This window comes from Salmo salar, chromosome 23 (genome assembly GCF_965601325.2).
Source record: "Salmo salar chromosome 23, fSalSal1, whole genome shotgun sequence".
Taxonomy (NCBI): Eukaryota; Metazoa; Chordata; class Actinopteri; order Salmoniformes; family Salmonidae; genus Salmo; species Salmo salar.
Genome location: NC_138313.1, coordinates 22,729,232 through 22,741,160, shown reverse-complemented (window position 1 = coordinate 22,741,160; position 11,929 = coordinate 22,729,232). Strand labels below are relative to the sequence as shown.

Genomic DNA, 11,929 nt, shown 5'->3' with positions numbered 1-11,929 from the left:
TGTAGAGAGTACCTTTTGACAACATTTACCAACATTCAAATACGTTCATCCAAATAATTCACTCTGGTACTGTATGTCCATGGGAAATTGTTCTTATGTCAGTAATCATTTATATCAAGGATCATGTTATGCGTACGTGGACATGATGTAGGCTTAATGTAAAATCTATAAACACTCCTATTCTCCTTTCTGCTGATACACTGCTGCAGAGCTGCGTGACACCCTCCATATATCTACAGTATGTGATGTTAACTAGCCCACAGAAGAACATGACACCCAGGGTGACATAGGGATTACTTGTTCTATATTTAGTGTTTATGTACATGAATATTGGCAGGACAACTCTGTACATGTGACACACACAGCGATACAGCGGTAACACACAGACCTCCAGCACAGAACACATTTACAGACAGGCTCTAGAGCGCACACTGGCTGAGCTACACAACGGAATGTCTCCACAATGACAATTTCCTCATAGAATTTGAATTATTTCTTCATAACAGTAATAGTCATCATGATCAATAAAAACAAACAATCAAATCAAAAGAGGCGAAGTATAAAATAATTTAAATCTCTCCTAAATGTAAATGATGCACTGAGAGAACTATACACGGCTGGTATCTATTTTATCTCTGCAGGTCAACTTAAATTGAAACTGAAGTAACAAACCATTTTGACAGAGGAACGCAAGAGTCATGCAGCGACAGAGAGATGCACAAGATGAAACGGTCTCTTCTCTGAAGCTCTGAAGTCTCCAAGTTGGCAACGAGATTCTGGGACCCCAAGCACAGGGCGATCCATAGGTGAGCACCTCTGACCTATGGATCGCCCAAAAACATGCCAACAATGAAATGTAAACATAAATATACAGGTTGATATCTCCCTCTGCAAACAGTTAAGTCTCTGCCACAGGCTCATCAGCTGTGTGAGTGGTCAGTCTGTATACACTCCTTAGTAGAATATCACTTAGAGTTAAATAAAACTTTTTTAATATATATATATATATATATAATAGATTTATTCTGTGCAGTCTTTTAGCAGTACTTCCTCGTTTTCACCAGTTTGCTCTGGTATTTGACTGAGTGACCACTGTGGCCCACAACATAAACGTCCAGCAGATAGGTCTTGCCCGGCTCCAGCCCTGTGATGGTTTCCGTGGTAACGGCCTTCTGCAGGTTTGGGCTGTGGAAGTACTTGCAGAGGACCTTCTCTGACTTCCTGCGCGTCTCAGGCCCGGCACACTGGTTTTGCTCACGGCGCCGCTGCTCCTCGCCGTAGCTCTCGGACACCTCTTTTTTGTAGACGCAGAACTTGTTGCGGTCCTGCGTTCCCAGCCAGGCCACAGTAGCAGAGGAGCAGGTACGCAGCTTGTCGAAGGCCTTGATGCGTGTGTCCTCGGGTAGCGATGGGAAGGGCTGCTTGCTGCTGGGCTTTGTGGTGGCCAGCACCTTCAGGGTGGACGCTCCTTTCCTGCTGCCTCGCAGACGGATGAGGTACTTGGCCTTGGGCTTCCCTCGCAGCTGGAACTGCCGTATACCCTCCACATTCTGGGAGAGCAGCAGCTTGCCATCACGCCTAACCTGCACCTGAACAGAGTCCAGACAGGCATGTACAAACAGAGTGACCCTCTGGTGGGAGGAGACAGGGGCGAAGCGCAGGAATTTACTGCTCTTCCTCTTGATGAAGACGTCGGACACTTTGCCATCCTTCAGTTCCACCGTCTTCTGCCGAGCCTCCTCCTTGGTGCGGGCGAAGGTGCCCACATAGGCGGTGCTGGTGTTGGTGGCAGAGTTCACAGCAAACACGTCAAAGTAATACTGAGTGTCCGGCTTCAGGTCCGACACGGTGAAGATGTTCTTGTTACCAATGCAGACTTTCTGAATGTCAGAGGCCTTGGGTTTGGCTGTGTAGGAGCGGGAGATTTTGTTGCTGGTGAGACCTCGGTTTAAGTTATTGTCTGAGGGGACAAAGCCAAAGTGAGCAAAGTCGAAGGGGCTGAAGTCCCGGCCTGGCTTTGGAGCGGCCATGAAGGCATCGTCAGCGCTGATCTTAGCCTCAGCAGCACACAGGCTCTTGAAGTTGTGCTCCTTGTTGATGACCACACAGTACTGGACGGGCTGGCCCATCAGAACACCCGTAGGGGTGGGCTTCCAGGCCAGAGTGACAGTGGTCCGGCCCAGGGCGGTGACGTCCACCCGGGGATCGTAGGGCAGCTCGGGGTAGGGCTGGTCAGACGCTGGGGTGGTGGTGGCGTACACCTTGAAGTTGCTGTCCTTCTCTGTGGAGAGCATCTCCAGCTGATAGAGGCCGGAGGGAGAGCTGGTGGCCACGTATGACTCCACATCGTTCCCCTTGTAGGAGAAGAGCTCTGTGCCCTCATCTACTGTCACCTGCTGCTGCTTCTGCTGGTCCAGGGGCTCTGGCTCACCTGGAAAACACACGAACTTAACATGAGTTCCTTTCATATCAAAGCATCCCCATCACCTCCTGAGATATTTTTTGCTAACCTCCCTTAATGTTTATTTAATTTTTTTCGGCCTCTGAAGTAAAATAATTTCCACAGGTGGCTAAAAATGACCCGTTTAATGTGTTGATCCTGATGAGGTCATGGTAAAGCTCTCTCCGAGCTGTACGGACGATTAGCCCCTCACGAGCCAGCGACCATGTTTTCACTCTAAACATCCCCAAAAATCCCAGGCTGGTATTCACTTGGCCCTTCCTGGGAACTTGTGAAGCTATGCTACAAAGAGGCACCTTGTAGCCTATCCATGAGGGAGTCAGTCGCAGGCCTTATTTCACCTGAGCAAGGAAACATAATATTATGCTTGTCAACCAGAGAGTGTGCTCAACGGTGTTCTAAATTAATGCTGAAAGATCCGATCCGAGGCCGAGACATTCAGCAAAGAGCGGAGCAAACATATGAACAGACAGAGAGGTTGTGCATTTGTGTATTTACACTGGAAACTAATGCAATCCTGACGGCTAGTGCTCCACTCAGCCTATGTGAATGGCTGCTCGGTCTATGTTAAGCTGCCATGTGTAGCACATATTGGAGATTAACTGTGTTACAGTATTTAGTCTCTATTCTATAATCTATTAGGACAGTGCGTGAACATCAAAAAAGCAGGTGGTATCAGGCAAGGAGCCCATTTATTCATTGGCACAGACACATGCACACCCATATAGTCCTACACGTGCACACATGTACTTTCACACCCTCACATTATGCACACTCTAAAACCACCGCTGCAGTCCATGTCTGTGCTCTAATGGGACTGGGCTTGAGGGAGTTGATTGATTTCTTGTGTTTCTAAGACAATGTCCAGATGGAGAGAGAGTGACTGAGTGTGTGAGAATGAGAGGGGAGGGAGAGAGATAGTCTTCCCATTGGAGGACAAAGGGAGTATACGTTAGGAATGGACATAGGGGGTTATTGTACCTAGCTATATAAATATGTTTATGGGGGAGGAACGAGGAAGGCTTAATCACATTCTAAACTCTTTACTCATACACTGTGTTTGTCTGCCAGCCAACCAACCAGCCAGCCAAGGGCAGTCTGTTCTACTCAGAGCTCTGTGCCCTTTTCACAGACTACAGAGGTGTGGTCAATTCAGACTTCAGTGTGGTCAGTTCAGACATTGTGCCACTAGTTAGTTAATAACCATATCACAACCACACCAAAAAAGCCGACCAGCAACGCGACCCAACCACAACAAAATGTACAAAGTCTTTCTCATTTTATTCAAAACTATATCAATCAAATGTTTATGTTGCTGTTAGTTAATGTTCATCCCGATGAATTAGTGAGATGATTGTTTATGTACTTGTTGTACATCAAACATATATTTCACAAGTTTTACAATGTACTTATTGTAATAGCCCAATTTACATTAGCTATCAGTTCTATAAATCATATTTATGTAAATACCTGATCCCTCTCCGCTGGCCTCCTCGGGCAGCTCCTGCAGAGTTAGCTTCCACTCCAGAGGAGCATCACATGGTGTTACCGTCACAGACAGTGGGGTGTTGTCCTCCTCCACCACAAAGTAGTACCTTCAGAAACAAGAAGTATTGCCCAGGTAAATGACAGGGATCCAACAGAATGCAGGGTTAACTGCAGGGTTAACTACTGAAATCACCCTACACACTAAATCTATGGTCACACTATGGAATGCTAATGACCTGGGTCTCTATCAGCAGACATTACCTAAATCACATGAACATCTCTTTCTCATCTATAATGCATTTCCTCGTCCTAGTATACATTACACAATGCATTCCATATTCCCCATGCATCCATTTGCCATAAGTCGTCATACAGAGCCTACAGTGCTATTTAGTGTGGGAAGGCTACGACGCTGTTTTTGAGTGATACACAACCTGGTCTCATGCATTTGGTAAGATAAGACATACAGTACATGTACATGTTTGGAGCAGTAAACCTACATGTTGGTAATGGTTGTTGATAGTGACGGCTGTCTTTACATAGACCTAAACTCATTACCTTTTGGGCGTGTCTCTGAACAAGTATCCACTGATCTCAGCTCCGTCTGGGATGACGGAGGAATCATGGAACAGGGTCTTGTCTCTGATCTGCATCTGGAACAGGCCCTCGTCTCGCGTGGGCAGCTTCTGGCCCACTACAACCCCCAGCAGTAGAGCCAGGGCCAAAGGCCAGCCCTGAGGTCCAAAATCCAGCCTCATCCTCCTGTAACACATAAAGCAGATATGCAGGACCGTCAGAACAAGTAGAATTCATGTTAGAAAAGCCAAAGTAGTGAATATTGGACATCTTTCAATAAATACTTGGAAGAAGAACTAGAAAATGTACTTCCAGTTTTGCCTGTTAAGTCTATCAGAATGGAAGGGGAACCAGTAACACGCTGCCAAAGAGAGGAAAGTGAGAGACAGAGATGGACAGAGAGAGGCCCCATCTCTTGGAAAAAGAGAGAAAGTGGAAGGCAGAGAAAAAGAGAGAAGACACTTTGGACCAGAAAGAGGGAGAAGATCAAGAGGAATACAGCGGCTAGTGTGAGAAAGGTTCCCCAAGGTCAGAGAAACAAGATTGAAGAGGATAGAAGAGGAGAAGAGATTGGCACCAGCCGCTACACTGTACTGTTCAGTAGATATCCCCACGGCTATGGGACGTGGCTCAGTACACAGGTCTTTGCAGCTCACTGAAGATCAGGAACACTCAGATATCCTCTGTCTATTGATTTGGCCACATTGATTGCAGCTGATGGGAAAGCCAAATCCCAGGTGATTTAATCAGGATAAGGATAGCAGATTAGCCAGATACTTTACTGCCATTTACAGCAAGTGAGAGTGTGTCCTTTTAATGACCCCTCTCTCTCCCTCCTTGCTCTCCTTTTCTCTCTCCCTCTTTCTTTTCCACCCTAGCTCTCCATCTATTTTTCTGTTGCATCTTTGTCTCTTGCACACACATACAATCTCTATCCCTCCCTCTTTCTGTCCTTGTCACACAGACATCCTATCATTCCTCCCTCCCTCTGGAGAGACAGATAAGTCAAACCAGAGAACCCAAAGCTGGACATGCTTCCATGCTACAAACATGGCTTCATTACTACATTGTTTTCCTTTTAAAACACAAGCCAGAGAAAAGCCCTTGACAGCTGTGTCAATTTTTCCCTTTAGGCCTCTCGTGTCTGAGCTGAGCCTTCCCTCATTCAGCCAGACTTCAGAGAGGTGGAGGAAAGCCTTCTAAGTGGTACTTTGAGATTTGACTCACAGAGAGGAGATCCTTATCTCCGCTTGTCTTATTCCACTTCAGAAGCGTGTCGGGCGGAACAAAGACATGTCTATTAATACTCGAGACAGTCCTGAGGTGGTATGTACAGAGCTCTACAGAGTTGTCTCTCACTCTTCAGCCCCAAAACAAAGCACAGAGGCTCCCAGAGGCCCCAGTCTCTGCTGCACCAAGCCCACATAATGACACTACTGGACTGATGTCATCAGACATGGGATATGTGCGCTCTCAATTATTAATTAGTGTGGAATCGTCCAGCAGATTTGCTTGCAAACATCTGTGGCATAACCCAACATGCACTTGATGTGTTGTTTCCAAGGTAAGCAACTTGCCCACCGCGTGTGATATTACTGATTCAAACTAATGGCTTGGGTTAGAGTTGGTCAAAGTGCTGCAGTATCCCAAGTCTGAGAAGCGTTACCACTAAATGCTACGTTCCTCCATCCAGACTCTGATCCCATGTATGAGCCACTGCTGAAAGATGACACCTGCACATTAAAACAGTTGGATTCGACTGTGCTAATGTCTAGACCTTGAGGTTGTGTGGTGCAGCACAGGCAGTATGTATGGGTCATACAGGCTGGAACCTGGAATGTTTGTGCATGCATGAGACTGCAGGCCTGCCTCTACCATTCACAGGCTCCCTTTACCAAAATAAAACTTCAAAAAAGCTGCATCTGGAACAAATAAAGCCTAATGTTTAATTAGAGTGAGGGAGAATGTATGATCGTAATTTGGGGGAGGATAATTTGAAGGCAGAGCCGGCCACAATCGTGGCAACTTTGTTTTGCTGCTGTTTTTTGTATATTTATATATTCATTTATTTTTCAGTTTCACTCCGACTGGAACTTTGTTCAAAACTTGAAGCACTTTTGGTTGTTAAAGAAAAAGTCTAATGCATAATAAATGGTAAGTTGTGGCAGCTCGAGGGGTGGGGAGGGGTGGGGAGGGGGTAAGGATAACACTGAACAGGTTAGGTGCACAAAGCATAATTAAGATAGTAATTGATGGAAATAAAGGTATGTCACAGTTCAACTGTTTAACCCATAGTACGACAACAACAAATGAACCAATGTTTACCCTGTGCCTATATCATGCCTTTACCAGAACTATGTGAATGACAACTTAGCCAGATAACAATGTTAAAGGGATACCTCTGGATTTTGGCAATGAGGTCGCTTTATCTACTTCCCCAGAGTCAGATGAACTCGTGAATACCATTTTTATGTCTCAATCAATCCATACATTAAACAAATGAAATGTATTACATGATAAAGAAGTCATTGTGTGTGGTCAGTTTGGTTGTAGGATGTAGGTGTTTGTTCATGAATGTTTTTATGGGTGTGTTCGTACATTTAATCTGGAGTGCCAGAGCGTGCTCAGAGTGCGCTCTGGGCATTCGTAAATTCACAGCATTGTCAGATTGTCCGTTGGTAAAGTCAGAGCGTTTCGCACTACACTGGACACTCTGACCGAGGAGTAGGGTAGATCTGAGCGTTCTGACCTCACAACGGCAGTCAAGCACCCAAGCTGGCTAACATTGGCTAGCTTGCTAGCTACTTCAAGACACAAATCAGAGAACACCTCACTCTGACCATTTTACTCGCCCTAGCAGAGCTGGTTAGGCTGTTTTCATGTTATCCAGAGCATTGATGAATGTAACTGGGCTGCTGGCAACAATTGAATTGCACTTTTTTTGCCGACTTTTACTGACACGTTCAATGGGTGTTGCGCGTTCATAAATTCATCAGTTATTGTGCGCTCTGGCACACTCAGACGAGAGTGCTCTGAAATCAGAGTAGATAGCCAGTGTGAATTTACGAACGCACCCTATATGTATGTATGGTTTGAGATCAGTTGGTGAGTCAGCTGGTGAAGTCAGTCAGTCAATGTGAAGCTAGCCCAGCACAGCCTGATGACCAGCACACCTAATCAGTGTTCCTGAGTGACAGAGAACATGTATGCACAACGGAGCAGCTTACGCCCGTCATTCACACGGCCCTACAATAGTCTTGGACTCCAACTGTCCAACATGAAAGACCCGTGTGGAGTGTGTGTGTGTGTGTGTGTGTGTGTGTGTGTGTGTGTGTGTGTGTGTGTGTGTGTGTGTGTGTGTGTGTGTGTGTGTGTGTGTGTGTGTGTGTGTGTGTGTGTGTGTGTGTGTGTGTGTATAAGCATGTGTATGTAAAAGAAGATTGTGTGTGTGTGTCTGCGTTTTTGCCTGCCAGTGTGTATACTAGGCCTCCGACTACCCCTACACTACCACATCGCCCCTCCATCTCTCCATCCCTCCAATGTCTTCTCTGGGTTGCCCTCTCCATCCAGCCGCAGTCCCAACCCCATCCTCCCTCCAGCCTCCCACCCCCAGCTCCACGACTCCCTGTCAGGACGGGTAAACCTCATGCCTGCTCCCACATGGAGCTCATTAGCAGGACGGGAAGGAAACAAATACACTTTAATTTCAACACAAATAAAGAGACATTTAAGATTCTCCCCAACGAGACGCCTGGCAGGGCTCACAGGACCTGGAGCCTTTGTTTGATTTCTTAAAGCTGCTCTGAAGGCAGATTTACAGTCGGTAGGTCTTCAGTAGTAGACTCCATCACTGCTGTGCTGTCAATTCAGGGCCAACCAGGGGATTGGGGATACAGACAGGCAGGCAGGCAATGGCTGAGGGCTAAGAGCCTGAGATGGAACCAACCACACATAACCTGGGCCCATTCTGACGGAGAGCCAAACCCAGAGCACGTCTGGTGCTCTTGGAGAGCCAAACAGCTCATTAATGAATTGGTAGAGACTGTGGTTTAGGCTCCTGTCCAGGGGCAGAACTTTTGTCTGTGCACAATGTGAGTTTCTCTGTTTGTGTATGTCTTCTAAACCGTCAAATTCCTCAGAGTGTGTATAAGTCTACATCATCACTCATATTCTGTCTCTAAACCACCCACATCCTCCTCATCGTCAGCCCACAAAGACTCAAAGACTTTGCTACTGCTGGCACAATAGCGTGTTCAGGAAGGGGAGCCTATTTTCCATCCATGCCTGCCTGCCTCTCTCTTGTTCTGTTTTATGGTCCATCTCTGAGCGAGGCAGCGGTTAGCACGGCATCCTGGAATGTTGCTTAGTGGAGCGGGTCAGGTCATAGGGCACTTTCTATTACTGCACAACAAATGAGCCATTCAAATGAGGGGCGCACCTTTGACTGATGTGCACTTCGTTGCTGTCATTATGACTAAAGGGAAGCGCACACAAGATTAGCCCACAAAAAGCCCCATGGGAAAGAAGTGGTCCACTCTCTGCCCATCAGCATATCAACGATAAGGGCATAGACCAGCATCGTGGGAAATGAGGCAGTCATGTATCCATTATGTTCCGCTGGGCAGAGAGATCCGTCAGTCTGAGGGCACTGCCTCTGCTTGTGTCCATTTGAAGAGGCATAATGAGGGATTTGCAGAGGGAATGTTTTGGACACTGGGAGAGGGTGTGGGTGGATAAAATGAATGGTTTAATGAAGGGAATAAAAACCTGTCGCTATGTCCTTAATCTTCCAGCAACGACTCTGGACGTGACATCCCACTCCAGCGGTCCGCACAAAGCAAACGCAACGAGAAGACTGTATATACCGCAGCTCGTCACTTCTCCGGACGCATAAATTGCAGTAGCAACACTGGCGGAATTCTTTCAGCCCAGAGTTTTCATATGCAAATCACGGTTTAGTTACGGTATGCAACACAGACCTTCCCATTTTCAGACTTTTTGTTCATGATTCATTCTCCTGAGAAAGTACGGGAGGCAGTGTGGCTTCTCTCTGCTACTAAATACAGTTATTCAAATTCCCATTCTGAGTCTGTCTCTCATTATACTCCTGAGCCCAATGGGGAATGCAGCTGGGGGAAAAAACAAGTCTCACCAAGGGATGGATGAGGTGAATAACAGAAGCACAGAACTTGGAATTCCTTCCTTTCTGATTTCCTTGCGTAAAATTCATAACGTAAAATGCATTAATTTATACAAATAATTTATTAACGAATAACTCGTTTTATAAATCAAAAATATATTATTACGGCTCAAATAAACGTATTTCTAAAACAAAAAGTTAATAAGAAAGGATTAATATGATCAATGATCAATTGTTTAAAAAAAATGCAGTAGTTTGTTTTAATTTTAAGAGGATTTTTAAGGGTCTCCAAATGTGAATATATGTGTGTGAGAGAGTAATCAGAGCAGCGGTTATAGTGCAGGTGCGGGGGCTCGCACAGGGTTGAGGAAAACTATTCTAAAATACTGATGTCCCATTTTTAAAAAACGGATGTCCCAACGTGTGTGGTATGTTGCATCGGTAGCACCACTATAAAAAAGGGCAAGTGAAGAGAATGTATGCCACGCACTATAGAATGGGGTGAGAACGCATCTTGGTGAATTGCGTCTGGCGGCTTTGGAGGGTGCTCCGTCACCCCTGAGAGCATGGGAACCCCGTTAAGAGCACAAAGCAGCGCGCCTCAGATCCAGGAGCCCCGAGCCCGTGGACACTGCCTCCCGCGTGTCCTTTTCAACTCCCTCAAAAGTTCATCCTTTTTGCGCGATATTAATCGTGCCAAGTGAAATAGTGGCCACAGCCAAACTAAGGGAACCAAATTAAAACAGCATGCGAGCCCGGGCTTGATTGAAATGTGTTTGAAAACCTTAACTTCCCGGAGTTGTAAACCACAAAACCCTTTCCCCTCTATCTGGCAGAATTTTCAAAGGCAAGCGTTATTTAATCGGAGAGTCCCTTTCTGTTTTTCTTTTTTATGGAACCGTCTCATTATCTTCAAAAAGCGCTCCACAAACCATATAGAGTAGTCCAGGCTACTCCAAAAACGCAAGCATGTTGCCTGAAAGCAGCGTTTTCAATCGATGTGATTTGGCATTCATAGGTTTAGGCTATTTCATAAGATATTTATAGAAAACAGAGATCTAATGAGCCACGGATACACTTAAAATATTTTGTGAATGAGCGTCTTACCTTTCAGTTTTAGGGATGATGAAAATAGTTGGAAAGTTGTATGAATGTGTAGCTTTTTCCTAACCTGCCCAACAATTATGAGACCACAATAAAAAATGTTTAAAAAAATGAAGAAAAAAATACAAAACAATTGTCCTTTTCACTGTCCAATAGATTCCTCGAGTCAGTTCTTGTGTGGTGGCAATCGGATTACAGGTCTGGTTAGTTGGTGGCAGTTCTGGAGGGTTGAGCCTTGTTTCAGAATCTGAGTTGGTAGGTATCCTGAGTTCTGGTTGCGCGTCCGTCCCCTGCCGCGCGGCTGCTATTGAGACTCCGACTGGCAAACTGGTGCGAACTTCTGTCTCTGCGCTCTCCCTAGGTGCACTCCGATAACCAGCCCACTCCTCCTGGACATCACAGCCCCAACAAATAAAAAACCAACCAGAGACCAGCCAGAACCAGCAACGGACCTATCACAGACATGAACTTAAACTGACATCACTTTATGAATGAAAAACCTATATTTCTACATTACTTTGGATTTACTTGGAATGGCTATAGCCATACCAAGTAGACCCAATTTGTATAAATTGGATGACAATTACACACGTTTTACATACATTGTATTAAACCTTTTTTCTTTGCATTCAAAATAAAACTTTAAAAACATTTTTCCATCGAATAAGGTATTATCCCTACAAGGCGAACACTAAGGTTTAACTTACCAGAAATACTTGAGAGACGTGTCTGTAAACCTAGAGCAAAGCAAAACAAGGCATCGATCTGGTGTCTTCACCTCTGTTATTTTAAGAGCGGGGATTCCCTGTGAGCTGTTTACGTACGTCGTAATGCGCGCAGAAAACGAGCAGACTTGGGTAGGACCCTTTTCAAAGTCACGCAACCCTCGGGTTACATTTTCTGTGTTATCAGTGAGCAAGTTTTATCATGAGCCTAGATAGATGTGTAAGCAAAACCATTTTATTCCTTCATCTGTCGTGTGTAATTTATGTGTAATATATCCATAAAGAGCGATTTCTCTGGGTTGCTTTCGTTTGTCCGGAGTGTTTACACCAAACCAATTCGACTGGGCCGAATGTGTTTTTGTTGCTTACATGACATTATTCCGTTTAGCCTAAAGGTGTGAAAACGCCGGCGGTACAGAGATGCTTTTGTCTGTT

At 45.4% G+C, this 11,929-nt stretch overlaps 1 protein-coding gene across 2 annotated transcripts; it reads right to left on the bottom strand.

Moving 5' to 3' along the window:
• Positions 1-282: 282 nt before the first annotated feature.
• Positions 283-11,599, bottom strand: LOC106584222 (protein NDNF). Of its 2 annotated transcripts, none has more exons than XM_014169265.3 (4): positions 11,477-11,599; positions 4,508-4,711; positions 3,932-4,056; positions 283-2,431 (listed from the first exon to the last, which is right to left on the bottom strand). In XM_014169265.3, the coding sequence occupies exons 2-4, from the start codon at positions 4,705-4,707 to the stop codon at positions 1,038-1,040; spliced, it is 1,719 nt and encodes a 572-aa protein (XP_014024740.1). In that variant the 5' UTR covers positions 4,708-4,711; positions 11,477-11,599; the 3' UTR covers positions 283-1,037. The 2 variants fall into 2 exon arrangements, with proteins under 2 accessions (XP_014024740.1, XP_014024739.1); XM_014169264.3 differs by lacking the exon at positions 11,477-11,599 and adding an exon at positions 10,773-11,175.
• Between the last annotated feature and the right edge of the window lie 330 nt (positions 11,600-11,929).

Coding starts and splice junctions, on each gene's coding strand:
- LOC106584222 (XM_014169265.3), bottom strand. CDS start 4,707: ATGAGGCTGGATTTTGGACCTCAGGGCTGGCCTTTGGCCCTGGCTCTA. Junction 4,057..4,507: donor TTCAGAGACACGCCCAAAAG/GTAATGAGTTTA, acceptor TTGTTTCTGAAG/GTACTACTTTGTGGTGGAGG. Junction 2,432..3,931: donor GGCCAGCGGAGAGGGATCAG/GTATTTACATAA, acceptor TGTGTTTTCCAG/GTGAGCCAGAGCCCCTGGAC.